Here is a 16100-nt window from a genome sequence, read left to right as displayed (position 1 = left end):
GCGCACCCGCGCACGCCGCAGGCGTTTCCTGCTCGGTAACACCGCCCGGGACGGAAGAGTGTCGGCATCCACGGGCGTGCGTCGGCGCACGTGAGGGAGACTGGAAGGTTTCTTCACTCTTGCAAGTAGGGGATACCGGTGACTTCTTCTGGCGCCTGGGTTTAGGTTGGGTGCTGCAACAGTGCGAGTTTTGTAACATTATAGTAGATAGGTGATACCGGGGAATGCAAATGTTAAATTAAGTTTTGTTCTCAGACTGACGCATTAAGTAGGGCAGCGGTAGTTCAGCAAAACGTCTATATTGTAGGGTTGGGGTTTTTTTTAAATAAAAAGAGCTGTTTCTCGTAATAATCCCATCTCAACTTGTCCAGAACATTTGCTACTAAAAGTTCTTGAGGGCTCTGAATATCAGATAGAGGTGGTTTTGTGTTGCTTGTGGTCTCACAGGTTAGAAAACGTGTCTAGGCTTCTCTTGCCCTTGTCTTCACCTACTCTAGACTCTGTTGTCGCCTCCTGTTTTCCATATTGATGGAGAGAAATCATGTAAATGCAAGTAGGTGCAAAGAACTTGGGAGCCAGGGCCAACAGGTTTACTCCTCTTCTGTTAGTAGAGATCAGGCTTTCTAGTTAATGTGCTTGTCATGCTTCAGTGCCTGGGTTAAGAGTGGTAATTTGATCTTCTGAGGAATCCAATAGTGTAATTCCAGGCTCTACTTGCCTTCCAGCTCTGGCTGCTGTTAAAGAGGTGCAGTCTTGTCCTCTTCTGGTTGCAAGTGCTGTGGGAAGCCGGACTGGGGAGCCAGTTAAAATAAGTTTGATTTTCTTTCGTTTTGTTTTTTTTAATGGGTTAGATTTGAATAGTTCCCAGACTGCAGAGAATCAAGCAGGGCATGGTAGCACCTCTTCTTTCAGGATGGTGTGGATTTTAAAGCGTTCACACGAAAAAAATCTTTTGTCACTGTATTTCCAAAAGATCCTGATAACTTGACCTTATTTATGGGATGTGTCAGACCAAAATTTATGACTTTTGATGTGTGATCTCTGTAAGACTGCCGTGTGGCAGGATTTACTGTTCTCTTTAAAAATATTTCACTGGCTAAACAAGTTATTCTGTATCCATATATTGTTACCATTTTTGGCTTTGAAATTCAGCTATTTGTGGAATTTTTTTTTTATCTGGCCAGATCTTAATCACAAACCTACGTTGGTTTTTTGAAGAGTTTTAATTTTTGTGCTTGCTTGAGACTTAAATTGCTACAAAACTACATATTTTCTTTGAAAGTTTTTCAGATTTAGTGTTAGAGAATATAATCATAGTTAGTAAAAATACTTTTTTTCATATAAATTTGAGTAATGTGATTGCGTGCCAAGTCTTTCAGATAGGAAATATCATAGCTGGGTTCATTCTGTGTTTTTGTACACAGCTGGTAAGTTGTATTCAGTAAAATTGAACTTGGAAGTTAGAACTATTACAGACGTTCCTTCTCCAAAATTGATTTTCCTTTACATTGCAGAGATAAATAGCAAAATTATGATTACAGTAATTGCTGTAAAATCCATGATATGCCTTATGTGTCCTTTGGAGCAAAACCAATCTAATACATCTGTAATGGAATTTTTCAAATTTCTAATTAGTAATATTCTACTGATCCTGTTTTTTGTAGGAGAGCATTGCCCTCATTCTTACTCAAACTTCCTGTCCAGTTGCTTCAGTAGGTCCTCATTTAGATGCTATAAAGTAACTTCCTTTTTCTTTTGCTATTTACGTGGGTGTCCTGAGGCAAAATGCAGTGGAATATGGACTGTTTTAACTAGATCTTTTTCCCGTTTTTTTGCAGCCCTTCAGAGTATGTGGTGACCAGATATATAGGCTGTGGGACTGAATTCCTCTGGCCAGCATTGCTGCTGAAGAAAGCTTATCCCCTAATTGATTTGAATATTGAATATTGTTGCTTACATTTAAGATAAAATATGGCTTATCACAACTTTAATCTCTAGTGCTGTTGATTCTTGTTGCCACAGCAGTTGTTAGAAACACTTATTTCAGTTTTGACCTACTTATATATTAACTCTCATTACTGTTTGTTCTAAGTAACGCAAACTGAAGATCACCATTGATTAGAATTTAATTTCAGTGCAATCAATTCTATGCTTTTTTTTTCTTTTTTTGTCCCCACACAGGTGTGGAAAAATGGCAAAGAGAATTGCAGAGAAGGAACTGACTGACAGAAACTGGGATCAGGAGGATGAAGCTGAGGAGGTAAGATTCATATTAGATCTCTGACTGAAGGTAGTAGGTTAGTTATTCACACGTGCTTTTTATCTTGTGGGTGAAATGTACAGTAAAATTGGTTATAAGTGTAGCAAATACAGATATTTTTATATAAATTTTGGGGGTTTTTTTAACTAAAACTTCTAATATATGCAGACCATATAGCAAGGCAACTTAAAACAGTTAAAATGACACCAGCAGTTTAGGGGAGAGGAGCTTTACCTTTCTAAAGGGAACCCCAGGATTGTTAAAATGCATAATGCCTTTGAATTGTTCAAATGTTTGATGTATATTTTTTGAGTTCACAAGAAAGCTGGTTTTGATTTCTTGAGAGAATTTTTCTTCATGGTTTTTTTTAAGGTCAGTAATAGTTAATTTCAGAAATAAGTTAATTTGAAGTGTTGAGCTGAATGTCCTACACAGCCAGAAGAATTAAGCAAATAAATTTCATCTGATTGTAAAAAGAGGTTTTCATGTTTAGTGTTTCATACTTACCTATGGCTCATGTATTATCTCTAAACAAACTGGGATAGCTTCTGTGTTACTAAAGTGTTAAAGTTTAGAGCTATAAAATGTGAGAGGAAAACTGACAGTACTCTTCCAGAAATTTGAATATAAGAAGACTTAATTTCCTCATTTATTACAGGGTAGGAATTAGTCGTTATCTGCCTTTGCTAATACTTGAACTACAGCAGACTGCGGGACGCTTACTTACAGCATACATTTCAGTAGACCTCCAAACTGAAGATTGTTTGTAACAGTGCAGTGCTGACAGATTATCTTCAGCAAGGATATCTTAATGGCTTTGCTTAAAAAAAAAAAATCTTGAATTATTTGTCATAATGAAATTTGAGATTGCACAAAGGAAAATGTAGTGCAGAACAAGAAAGACAGAGTTTTGAAAGTATCCACTAATGTCCCAGTACCTGGCTAATCACAGTACATACTCTGAGTTTTTTTCTTTTTCAAAATACTTCCTTTATTTTCAGAGAGCGGTCTCAACAGCTGTGTTCAAAAACTGATCTCAGCCGTCTCTTCAAACTATGACAACTTTATGCAAATTTCACTAATGATTTCTTAACTTCCTCTTAAAGGTGGGAACGTTCTCAGTAGCTAGCGAAGAAGTCCTGAAGAACAGAGCTATTAAAAAAGCAAAGCGCCGCAATGTTGGATCAGAGGTAATGTAAACACTGAGCACCAGTGTTGTAGTTTGGTTCAGTTGCAAAATTACATTCGTAGTCGAGTTTTTACTTGTTTAGGCTTGTGATAATACTGTATAAAGCTATTGTTTAAAAGGTGTATGCAGCTAGTTAGCTCATACACGCAAATTAATTTTTGCTTACTGTTTCACAGCAAGAAAAAGGCTAGAATGAAAAATGGGTAATACTGGTACTGACTGGGTGAAGGGAGATGTCTATTTTTGAACTATAAATGCAGAGTGTTGCAGACACAATGTCATCTACAGATGGGTAAAATATCATTCAAACTGCTTCAGTCTCATTCTTTGCAGAGATGGAAGCCTGGAAATTGAGAGGGCTGGGGGATGTCTCAGTGGCTAAATAAGTAAAAGCTGAATTACATTCTGAGAATGGAAAACATGACATTTGTTAAGTACACTGTAACTTCCCCCCCGTGAAGAGCTTTAGTGCCACCTACTCTTTGCAATAACAAATTGAAAATTGAAAGGAACTTGGCCTGTGTTGCAGGTGTAGTCCTGGTGAAAGCACTAACCCAATCCAGCCAAACTGTAATCCTTTCAAAATCCTCTGACAGATGCCTTGTCACATACATATTTCTATGAAACGTTCTTTCAACAGGGCGTGCATCATGTTAAAAATAAGAAACTTTACCTATCACTCAAACTGCTTTTGGATTGAACAGGACTGGCCACAATCAGGGGCCTTTCTCCTGTGCTTTTGATTTTCCTTCTGCTGTCCGAGCAGTGTAAATGAGAAGGCTGCCTTACCCACTTTTGCGTGTAGTAGTTTTAGCCACAGATGTGGCAGAGGATACAAGTAAAGGATTATACTGGGAAGAGGTGACATGAGAAATAAACCACCACTTGAACTGGAGGGATTCAGGGGCAAATGGAATAGAAAAATCAGAACTGGCTGAGAAAGGGAACCAACTGATTGTACAAGAAATAGTCAGGAGGCTGGGAGTCAGCTGTTGGAGATCAAAGCTGGAAGAAGAGCTTAGACAGTCTGGGCAAAGTCTGAAAAGTAGAAGATATGGCAGGACAGCTGAGATTGCATAAGAAATATCTGAAATATTTACAAAAAGGTAAACTTGAAGTTTACGGAAGTTCCTAAACGGAGCAAGCAGAATGCTGCAAAGAAAAAGACTGCAGTTTAACTTCTGTGTCCAGAGAGAGAGAGGTGGGACTCACCAGAAAGAAACATAATAACAGTAGCTACCCAGAAATGAGAAACTGAGGCCGATGCTGGAAAAGGTAAAGCACAAAGGGAAACAAAAAGCCCATACGCACAAGGCCAGGTACTGGAATAGAACTTAAATGGGGTAAGTTTTGCTATTTTTGTAGTGGCAAAAGCAGGTGAAACTCAGAAGCAATTCTTCTTTTCCTCCGATGGCTTTCCAGAGATACTGCAAGTCCGCTTCCAGTAGTAAGTCCTCATTATCTCAAAAGATTATATATGTAGTACCTAGAAGTGGCAGTGCCTATTTGTCTCTTAATCATACTGTATTTTTTGAAAATACATAAGAAAATACAAAAAGAAAATATGGTTGTAAATACAGCATTCAGAACTAGGTATTGAAAAGGCTGCAGAAAGCACACGTATTATGTTATCGAGAAGTACAGTGTATATTTGCTTCTCCCATCAGTCACATTGGTCTCTTCTAACCTGGTAAATCACTTAAACGTTACATGGATGACTACAGAGTATGCTGTGTTGATGAGTGGCTTGAAGTATTGCGGCTGTAAATGCTAAAAGTTGCTTGGAAATAAGCCGGCAATTACATACTGCTATGTAATTATTTAAAGAAAACAAGATGCGATGATTGTCTAAATAGGTAGTCAAACAGATCTGCTGCTCTGAACAACTTTTATATATCCACTTCCTAGATCTAGTTTATTTTCATACCAGACATCTGAGTCCTTTAAAAATAGTAGCAATATCTGTCATAAGGAAGCTATTAACTTTGTTTACGTAGCTAACTTAAAACAATGCGTGCAGTGACACACTGACAGGGTAAGATAAATGGAATATCAGGCAGGGATAGGATTCCTGTGGAGATGTATGTAACTGGTCTCTCTGTTGTTTTTTGTTTGTTTGTGTTTTTCCTTCTCTCCCCAGTCTGAAGGTGGAGGAGCTTTTAAAGGGTTTAAAGGCTTTATATTGCCTTCTGGAAAAGGAGGCGGTGGCTTCAGTGGGTTTGGTAATGGTGCAGGAATGAAGCCGTTAGAGGGACTGTCTAATGGAAGCAGTAGTGTCTCTAGCACTCCTCCTTTCAGCAGTTTAAAGACCACTTCTGAAACACAGTCAGCATTTGGTAAGTTTTAAATAAGCATGCAAATTTGTCAGCAAATTTAGCCATAAAATCTGAAGGGTTATTTTAATAGTGAAAAACAAATTATAACAAGCCTGTAGTAATGTCGTAAGGTTTTGAGACTTGTATTCCTCTTTGTAAGATTTCTTAAAGATTTTAGACTGCAGGAGGGACAAGTTATCAAATGCGTGCAGTTTTAAGAAGTAGACACTAAACTGGTATTTGATCTAATACTGGAGCTAAAAGCTTTAGAGGCACAGATGGGAATGGAAGACACTGACAAAAGATACTCCTGAATAGTGTAAAATAGCTGGTAACATGTTCCAGTTAAGTAATTGTCCCAATTCTCTGAATTTAATAAAAAAAAAAAAAAAGCTAATGGAAAAATGTCCATTTGGTAGGACTGCAGTTTCTTTATGCAATATCGTGGGCTAGTGCGTTCAGAGTTTTTTAAAGCAGGAGGTAGCAAGAGATGACTGAATATTTTCACAACTGTTACAGCTCAGTGAAGATTTCTTTGGATTTTTTTTTTTATACAACTGTGCTCCATCTACTTTGTCTATGGCTAAACTAACTTTTCTAAACTTAGCAAGTTTAGGTTGGTGTCACAGCATTGTCTGTTTACTCGTACCACAGCATCTGGTACACAGTGTTGTGATTCAAGAGAAGGTACGTAACTGAGCAAGAATGAATGATTTGATGGAGTAGTACCAGGAACATTAGTCAGGCTTTCATGAGAACACTGCTTTCTGGGGAGAAGACAATGTTCTAAACCATGTTTTTCTTCTAATAGGATCCACAGTGTCAAATGGTCCTACTGCTACTGCATTTACTGAGAAAAAGGCTCCAAGCCCAAAAGCCAATGGAGGCAGTCAACCATCCTCATCTGGCTATGCTCTGAGTAAAGTTTGTAGCTCTAGTGTTTACCACAAGCAGTTAGCAGCTTTAAACTGTTCCGTGCGTGATTGGATAGTTAAGCACGTAAACACAAACCCACTATGTGACCTGACACCGATCTTTAGAGACTATGAGAAGTATTTAGCAAATATTGAACAGCAACATGGAAGCAGTAGTGATAGTGGCTCTGAAAATGAAAGCAACAAGACACCTGGCTTTGAGTCTGTTTCTACATTTGGGAATTCAAAGCTACAGCAAGGATCAACGTTTTTGTTTAACAACAAAACTGAGGATACCTCCGACAAAAAACCTGAAGCTGCATCAGAGAAAAAGGACCCATCGTTAGGAGCTACATCAAGTGTCTCATTTAATTTTGGCAAGAGTGTCGACAGTTCTGTTTTGGGTTCCCTTGGTTCAGGAACACTTAGTAATTTCTCATTTTCTCCTGGGAATTCGGGTTTATTTGGAAAAGACACAAACCAGGCTAAGTCAGTCTCTGCAGTGAATGTATTGGAAGCTCAGACAGAAAGTGGCAATAATGAAGATAAAGGTAAATTCTTTTAAAAATTATTTTAATGATGGTAAGCTGTGAATGTATGTGACTTAAAGCTGCACAGATGAAATAATACTAAGTTGAACTAGATCATAATTGTTCTTGAATTTGAAAGTGTAAAACTGTACCACTAATCTGGAAATACCTGTCTTGCATACTGTTTAAGTAACAGTGAAAGTATATGGTTATCAAACCCCATGTATTTCTATCAGGTTTATACTTTCTGTAGCAGAACGTAATTCTTCAGCTGAATGCAAGACTTGAAACAATGACCTTTAAAACAACTGGTAATGTTCATCTTTGAGCCTGCAGGACATTTCAGTCCTGCTGTTTTTCCCAATAGGTTTATCAAGAGATCCCCTCCGTAAGATGTGTGAGATGCAGAACAGTTTCATACATTTTACTCAGTGGGCTGTAAGGCCTGTAAAGTTACATGCTACCTGACAGTTTTACTCTGCTATTTATGTAAGCTGGCTACAGTAAGCCGATAGAAATCGCAGCAGTTGAGGGACTGGAAAGGCATAATCCTGCCACTCTCTTGGCTGTCTTTCCTGCAGCTAATTCCCTTCCCCCAAATTAAGCCTGGCTGTTGCAAGTATTTAGTGTGGTTTACTTGGACTCATTTGTGAAGACTATTTTTTTAAATTATACAGTTGTTTTCCCCCGACAGAAGATGTTGACTAAAGTTTGACTTACTAAGCTTTTTATTTTTGAGGTTTGATTGTTTAGTGTGGTTCAGGTATTTTCATCCCATTTAAACTGAAGATAAGCTTAAAGTTGCTTGACAGATGTGGCTGAATGAAAAGGAAGGAAGACTTTTCTGTATCTGAAGCTGCTTCAGAGCCCACAGTGACTTAAACCTATTTTGCTGATCACTGACAGGCCACACAGATATGTCAAATACAGCATACATAAGCTAGTTCTAAAACAATGCCAAAAACACCTTCCAGATTATATACTCCGATCTTTAATATATTAAACCGTTTTGTTTATAAAGGAGAAGAGGAGGAAGAAGAGCCACCAAAAGTCATTGTTAATGAAATAAAAGAGGATGATGCTTTCTACTCAAAGAAGTAAGTGACTTTAACTGGGAATAGTGAATATAATTACAACTCGAAGAATAGAATGCACACCTGCATATCGCTGTTTTTCACCATTGCAGTGTGTAATTAATGACGCATATGTAATTGACTTCTAGTAATAAAGCTTATTAGAAGACATACAGATTATGAAGTTCCATTTATAAAAAAGCTAATTACAGACAAAAATGTGTAGGATTTTACTAAAATTCTTGTGTATCTTGGACACAGCACTCATAGCTAGTTTTGAGTTTACTTGTGACAAGTTTTTTACAAATGAAGATGTTCCTGCCTTCAGGTTTTGTAGGTTTAAATTGTAGGGCTTGTACCACAGAAACAATGTACTGTACTTCTGAAAAACCAGTCCGTTGCTGAGCTATTTGCACAGCCTAAAATAAGACTCTTCAGTTGAAAAACGCTGATTGTTGTGCAAAGGAGTGAACAAGTTGGACCTTTAAGTCCAAAATGAGACCAGCTCTGCTAGAAGTTTTTCAAAGCACATTCAGTAGTCCAAGGAATTGCATGTCTGTTTAATGCTTCACACAGATTTTGGTTTTGTTCTCTACAAAAAGTAATTTGCTGTTTGAGAGAAGGTATGTGCTCATTTCTGAAGAACCGCATTAGCTTTATTAGAGCTTCACTTAAAAAAATGTTTATAAATTTTACACAGAAGTCCCAGTTATCAGAATGATACGGCAAGTTGTTATGGTTTTGTAACTAGTGTTTTTAAACAGTAGCTTGCAGTTACTACTTACAGACCATGAGTACACATTGCTGTGCATTTTACTTGTCCCTGAAAGTAATACGTTCGTCATTTCAGTACGGGAAGAAATAATTAACTTTCTCTTTCTGAACTGGAGGTACAATCTGTTAGCACATGAAACAAGGTCAAGAAGAATAACAATTTAAGCGACACCACGTGTTAACTCCTGTTTATTGTTAAGCTATTGGCTTATTGTGAGTCAGTTGTGTACATGTGGGTGTATTTGGGAGATACCTTTGTATTTAATCTCTCCATACCTGTACCAGCAAGGTTGTATGTTTTGGTTTTTTTGCACAGGTGCAAACTGTTCTACAAAAAGGATAATGAATTTAAAGAAAAAGGTGTAGGAACATTACACTTAAAACCAGCAGGAAATGAAAAAACTCAACTCCTAGTCCGAGCGGATACCAATTTAGGTAAGTAAGTTTCTTTTACTAGCCAGCCTTGATGTGAAATTCCGTGCTAAGAATTAGGATTTTTTTGTTGTGTAGCATAACAGACATGATTAGTGAAAACCTTTCTGTGTTTGTTTTTTAGTAATTTTAAGTATCGAACAAGCAATTAAATGCCTCTAAGGAGCACTACACAACAGTGCACGTGAAGCAGTGCAAGGAACTGAAAGGTTATGGTGTACGTTTGGGTCTTTCCCCCTTCCCCCTTCTGGTTTTTAATAGTTTTTCTCCGTCCCTGACTTGCGAATGGCTTTGACATGTAGTTTAAGATTCACCATGTATCAGGTGTGATGAATGAAGAGGAACAAATTTCGTGCTAAGGTGCAACAGGCCAGCTGTCACCTGTGTGCACTCCATCCCGAACGTGTAAATCGGTGGTCTTGTGGGCAGGTGTCCACTGTACTTGAGGGTAAGGGGGAGCGTTACACAGATCGGGCGTGCAGGATTTTGCCCTATGCATTGCTCTTAAAACGTGTGCTGAAGCCCAGCTGTGTGTTTTAGCTAACTGCAGCTGGATCACAAATGGTAGCTTGACTCTACAGAATTAGAGCAGCCTGTAGTGTGACACTTCTTCAGAGCATCTTCTGAGGTGGATGTTAACACATACGGCTAATTAAAGAAGAAGAAAACCCCAACTGTTTCTTTGCTTTTAGAAGTTAGAGGGAGTTAATGTATTAAAGTTTTCAAGGTATAATTTTCTGGCTGAAGAGTGTTTACACACTCAGACTATGCAAATCAATATTTTGATATTCATTGTTGAGAAACTTTGCTACAGTACTTCAGTACCTTATTTCAACAAACTTGCACATGGGGTTCGCACACACTTGACAACTTCTGTAAGATAGAAGAATACTGTGCTTATAGAAGACCGGAGGACTAAAGACAGGCTGCACTGTAGGCCATTGGTAAATCTCGCCTCACTTCCATTTTATAATGCGCTCTAGCACCTTCATACGAATTCTCTGCAGGCCCATTAGGGGCCGTTTTCAAATACCTGGTGAGACTGGGACTCCTGTGTTAACTCCTGTGAGTGTTAGACTGACTTCTGAATCATTAACTTCTGCCGGTGGAGACGAGGTTTGCTAGATAAAGGGCAGTTCTCAGCTCTCAAACTGAAGGCATGTGTATTGGCAGAGTTGGCAGAAGCGCTTTCAGCATTTCTTTGGCGATTTGAGTGTCTTGAATAGAGCAGATGAAAACCTGATTTCTCCAAGGGACCGATGCTTTAACACAACTCTTGATTTTTCACTCAGCTGATGTTAATTTTCATGATGTTGATTTACATTCCCTCTACCTTCATCTGAGGTGATGTATTAGGAAATCTTTCCTTTTTCTTCAGCTCATACACTAAGATGTTTCAGCTTGGTGTTTCCAGGCATTGATTTCTAGAAGCTGCTTGCAGTCATAGTGATGCACGCTTTCCTTTTTTGCTATCTTCACACAGTGCTATAATCCTTTCCTAAAATCTCACTGTGTTGAAAAACTGAACTGGAAAGGAAGGCGAAGACTGACTTTTCCCTAAATACTACTACCGTGTTCTGAACTATTTACCAGGTTTACAAAACGTGTGCGTCTTCTGTGGAAGCAGATTTGAGTTTGTTTGCAACTGTTTTAACAGACCACTAATACTGAAGCTCCCAAACTCGCTACGTAATTTCTTAAGTTGACACAGAGCTGTTATTAGTAACCCCCTGGTCAACCCCATCAGATGTGCTGTACAATTTGAGGATTAGGTACTTTACTTTACCATAGTTTGTCCAATTTTAGATTAACATGTCTGTATGTGTGTTAAAGCTAACTTTTTGCTTCTGCTATGAACTGCGTGATGGTCAGAATGAGTAACTTGCTTAAGCAAAAACTAAGCACTACGACTCGATTCTTCGTTTGTTGCTTCTCCTTTGTTCCCTTCCCTTTTTCCTCTGTGTCCTTACTATCATTTGATATTCTTCAGACCCCTCCCTTTAAAAAAGGACACAACATTTGCAGAGATGTCCTCATTCCTAGTGAGGAAAGAAACCTGTAAGAACAGTGGCCAGGAGCAGATGCTTAGAGAAGAGTAAGACAAGTATACATGACATTTGTGAATTGCCTTCCTTCCAAACAGACTTAAATCCCTATTTTGTAAGTCTACTAACAGCTGTATTGCCATAAAAGCTGAAAAATGGCTAATTGTAAATTTTTTTCCCTCCCTAAATGCAGGAAACATACTGCTGAATGTTCTAATTCCACCTAAGATGCCATGTACGAGAACCGGAAAAAACAATGTTCTTATAGTTTGTGTTCCTAATCCACCGGTTGATGAGAAGAATCCAGCTGTTCCTGTCACTATGTTAATAAGGGTGAAAACAGGCGAGGATGCCGATGAATTGCACAAAATCTTACTGGAGAAAAAGGAGGCTTAAATAAGTTGCAGTCAGTGATTTGAGGAATTATTGCCAAACTGCTGCTGCTCTTTTTTTTTCTTCCATGACTTGAACACTTAACTCTGATATTAAGAACTGTTCTAGGAATTATAGAAAAATGCTGTGAGGAAAAGCTTAACCAGCTAATAAACGCTTTAATAGAACACAAGTGTTAGACTGTGCTCCCTCATTTTTTGATACCTAAATGCACGACCTCTTCTGGATAAAGCACACTGACCGAATTGAAGCATACGTTTTTAGCACCAGTCAGTTTGACCGAATGGACTGAAACCAGAGTACAAAACTATGGTACCAGAGCTTCCTCACAGACTGCGCCGCGGTGCAACAGCCTTCTGTTTGAGAAGGGAGGATGTTGAAGTTAACTGTTGAAACCGTTTCTAGACTTCAGATTTTTAATTGGTCTGTCCCATTCTGGTGAGACTAATTTTTCAAACCCAGTGACAACAATGTACCCCAACAACGATACTATATATTGTGCTGTGTTTTAACTCTTACAGACTCACGTGCTTTTGGGACTCAGAGACTGCATCTCCAGCTATTTAGAAGAAAATGTGCTTGCGTAGTCTTGTTGACAGTAGTGTTTCTTAGAGAACTGTCAGTTCCGTTCTTACTGTAGCAACAGGCTAATGATGTGCAATAGTACAAGCAGACAACTGGAAGACTGTTTATCTTGGACCACAACCACAGCTGGCATTCGCTGGCTTCTGACAAGTCAGAGGCAAAGGGTTGCACTTCTGTTACGGTCCCTCTGATGTATTCTTCCCTTGTCCCTTGGGCTAAAACTGAAACCCAGCAGAGGCAAAGTTCTAAATGTTGAACTCGTCTTGCTGCTGGTACTTTTCGGAAGATAGCTCTTTTCACAAACAAATTTCAGGATTTTTCTAGCTCTTTATATCGCCTCTGGCCCTTACCAAGAATACGTGCATAAATGGTGTGTGTGTGTCAGTCAGTATGTTTCCCGTGTGCTAGCAGTACAGTGCTTTACTGCATGACATTAAGTAAAGCAGCAGTTTGCAGCTGTAGGACAAGTTTTTTCTGTCTCGCGTAGAGCACGCTGGGTTAATCTGTAACTTAGTTTTCAGATGTGTTATAATTAACCATATGGCAATAATTCATGGATCAAAACATCGTTCTGTTTTCAGTTTCCATCTCAACTTTATCAGACCACGTTTGGTTATTTAATCATTTTTTTGAATCTTGTTTGCTGGAAACTTCTCTAGTAATTGTTCTTCTGCTTCACTTCCAGCTCTGTAAACCATCCTAGAGCTGGATGTTGATGTAACCTTGAACTGCTCCCAGCTCTGTCGCAGGGAGCAGCTCTGGGGAAATGGAAGAAACATGCCAGCCTGCCTCTGGCTAATGCAGCACAGAGGAAGGATCCCCTTCATTAAACAAGCAGCACGATGCCATTCTCAGCAGGGACCTGGAAAGCCACAATAGCGTCATCGCATGGGTGGGGACAGAGGCGAAGCACCATTTGATGAAGTGCAGCACCTCTTGCCTGCTCTCCTCACTGCTCTCTGTGGCAGGACAAATGGCTGCCTTTAGTCCTAATTCACTGCACAGTTCAGATTATGGCCTTTTTTTCCCCCTTCGTAACTAAAAGGAGGAAAAACTTTATAGAATCTTTAACCCTTTTGACCAAAGTTCAAAAACAAAGGCCTTTGCTCACATTTGATCTACGCTTAGGTCACAGGAATTGCATTTTTAATTCTCATGTAAAGGGAACTCAGATACAATTTCAAATAATATTTGAAATATAAACTGGTGCCTTTTTTTTTTGCATCTGGCTTAGTACTTAACCATTAGATGTAAGTGACATTACTTTCCTCAGAATAATGTGATTTAAAAAGTGTTGGAGGCCAAATGCCGAAGGCTTGCATGTTACTGTGTACGAATGAAAAGCAGAACATTACCTGAAAGCTTATTACAGGCTCAGGCGTAATGGCCGAGGGCATTTCGCATTTGTCTTTTGATTGTAGTGTCTTAAACGTGTCTCCAGACAGGAAAGTTTATAGGCTGGAGCACCAGGAGTGGTTGGTGGATTTGTTACTCCTCCCACTCGAAGAACAACTATGTACAGATTGTATCACTGGTCTTGGGTTCGTCTGTGTTTACTTAAGAAAGCTCACGCATGCGTAACTTTTTCTTCAACCACTGAAATGCGGACCAATTAAGTTAATCAAGGGAGAGACAAACTGAACTTCCTCTGTATACTTACAGTCGCCTCCAAAGCGAGGCAGTCGTGGGGTTTCACACACACAATTGGCTCAGTTGCAAAGCTGGCAAACCAGGCAACGGCTAGTGCAGCTCTTGTCGTGTTCTCCAGGGTGGACATTGAGGTGAGCACAGAGTGCCAGGAAAAATAAACAGAATAATAGTAAATGGTGTTGGAAAAATTAAGCCTTTCAATATCCATGGTAGCAAGTAATATCTGTATTAACTATGGGAAAGACTAATTGAGATGAGACACCTTAGTTCTTTAACAACGTATGTATTTATCAGAAAGCTCGGGGGAGGTATGTAATTGGAGTCTTGTGTTAATTAGAATGTCAAATACCTGCATAAACATAAAATTTTAAATCATTTTACAGAGAGTAAGTTGCCACTAAAAGAACAGGGGAGAATTTTACTGCAAATGAGAGATTTTGATCAACGTCATTCATGGTGACTGCTATTATCTGGCCTGTGAAGCAGGAAAAGTCAGTCATACACCTTTCCCGTGGTGGTCAGTTACAAAGCACAAGCCTTCTCAGTACTGTTACAGAAACAAACTTTTTATGATGCTTCGGTTTCTAGTTAAGAAATAATACATAAATACTGTAAAAGGCAGAGATAGCACATAGAAATCAAGGCCTAAAATGAGTTAAAAGTCAGTGGAAAGCGTAGAAATCGAGATGCTGATGCCTTTGTACCAAAGTGGCACTTGCTACTCAAGGAAGGCCTTTAGTGCTGAATTCCAGCTCAAGGGGGCGTTCCGGTATCTTGGTAGATACGTACCACGTTTGTTTAATCAGCAGCTGGGTATCAGACACCTGCTGTTAAAGATGTGAGTTTCCTCCCTACTTTGAGTTAATGTTTTCAGTGTTTCAGCTGTACGTAGGTGTACATCATGTATTCTTCCTTTCGCTGTAATTTTGAAGTTTGAGCTTCTTAGAAATGTTTCCTTTCCCTTCCATCTCCCCAAAACGGAAAATCAAGATCTCGGCTTTTTTTTTTTTAATTATCAGAATTATCTGTAAGGCAGATTATTAGTTGGTTTGAATTTTATTTCAAATTATTTCTGTATGCAGTGGCTCTTTTGGTAATGCATTAATTATCTACTGGGGAACACAATAGCCTGTTCCTATAATTCTTTTTGTTGATGTATATAAAAGTTTAAATCAAATTTAAAGTTCAAGTGAACATGTAAAACATAAACCAGTTAGGAGGTAGCTCTTCTGCTCAGAACTTCAGTTCAGCTCCCTTTGCAGCACTGGAATATTGTAAATGTCCTTAAAGACTTCCTTTCCAATGCCTTAACTTGCATTTGCTAAAACTTTGTAGCTGGTGCCTGTGTGGAGAAATTAACTGACATTAAACAATTCAAAGTGGCATGAGCTAGTATAAATCCAAGGAAAATGCTGACTGTGACAAGTTGTTAATAGATTTCAAACTGCTCTGAATTTTTCAGTGAATATCGAAGTTTCATATAACTTGTCATGTAACAATGTTTTTTGTTAGTTCTAATACATTGAGGAAGTGTACAGAAATCCGTGGAAAATGTGAATAAATGAATGGGAGATTGTGTCTTGTGCGTTTCACTTGACTTTGACTGTATAACACTGATGAATAAAATGCGTTTTACAACCAGTTGCTTGCAGGTGAACCGCCTCGAAAATCCTGTGCCTGGCCTTACTGCTGCTGAAAGCAGCGGTGTCCTCCCCTGCCCCTTCCTCACGCTGGCTTTGAAATCTGTGACGCTGCTAAGAGCCAGTTCAGCAAAGGTGGTTTCTTCATGCCCGTCAGTGAGCTGGAACAGCTCCGAGGGAAGAGCTGCCTTTGGCCAAAGGGAGAAAAACTAGTTCTTACGTGCTACAGGTGACTGTAGAGATCGGCCTCTACAAATGCCTCCACTTGAATATTGAAAGATTTAAGAGCAAAAGTAATCT

The 16100-nt window shown here is 39.0% G+C and overlaps 1 protein-coding gene across 1 annotated transcript; it reads left to right on the top strand.

Annotated features, from left to right (window-relative positions):
• The first annotated feature begins 2186 nt into the window (after positions 1 to 2186).
• Positions 2187 to 12089, top strand: NUP50 (nucleoporin 50kDa). The gene is made up of 7 exons (XM_010145616.1): positions 2187 to 2260; positions 3367 to 3450; positions 5590 to 5785; positions 6576 to 7229; positions 8230 to 8305; positions 9372 to 9490; positions 11726 to 12089. Exons 1-7 carry the CDS (start codon positions 2192 to 2194, stop codon positions 11926 to 11928), a joined length of 1401 nt encoding a protein of 466 aa, XP_010143918.1. The 5' UTR covers positions 2187 to 2191; the 3' UTR covers positions 11929 to 12089.
• Positions 12090 to 16100: the final 4011 nt, after the last annotated feature.

Source organism: Buceros rhinoceros, unplaced genomic scaffold (assembly GCF_000710305.1).
Source record: "Buceros rhinoceros silvestris isolate BGI_N320 unplaced genomic scaffold, ASM71030v1 scaffold47231, whole genome shotgun sequence".
In the NCBI taxonomy this organism is placed as follows: Eukaryota; Metazoa; Chordata; class Aves; order Bucerotiformes; family Bucerotidae; genus Buceros; species Buceros rhinoceros.
The sequence above is the reverse complement of the archived record's forward strand: the minus strand, read 5'-3'. Positions and strand labels throughout refer to the sequence as shown.

Bases quoted from the DNA above. Each gene is read 5' to 3' on its own strand.
- NUP50 (XM_010145616.1), top strand. From the start codon at position 2,192: ATGGCAAAGAGAATTGCAGAGAAGGAACTGACTGACAGAAACTGGGAT. The intron at 2,261-3,366 runs GTAAGATTCATA...TTCCTCTTAAAG, and splicing joins AGGAGGATGAAGCTGAGGAG to GTGGGAACGTTCTCAGTAGC. The intron at 3,451-5,589 runs GTAATGTAAACA...TTCTCTCCCCAG, and splicing joins GCCGCAATGTTGGATCAGAG to TCTGAAGGTGGAGGAGCTTT.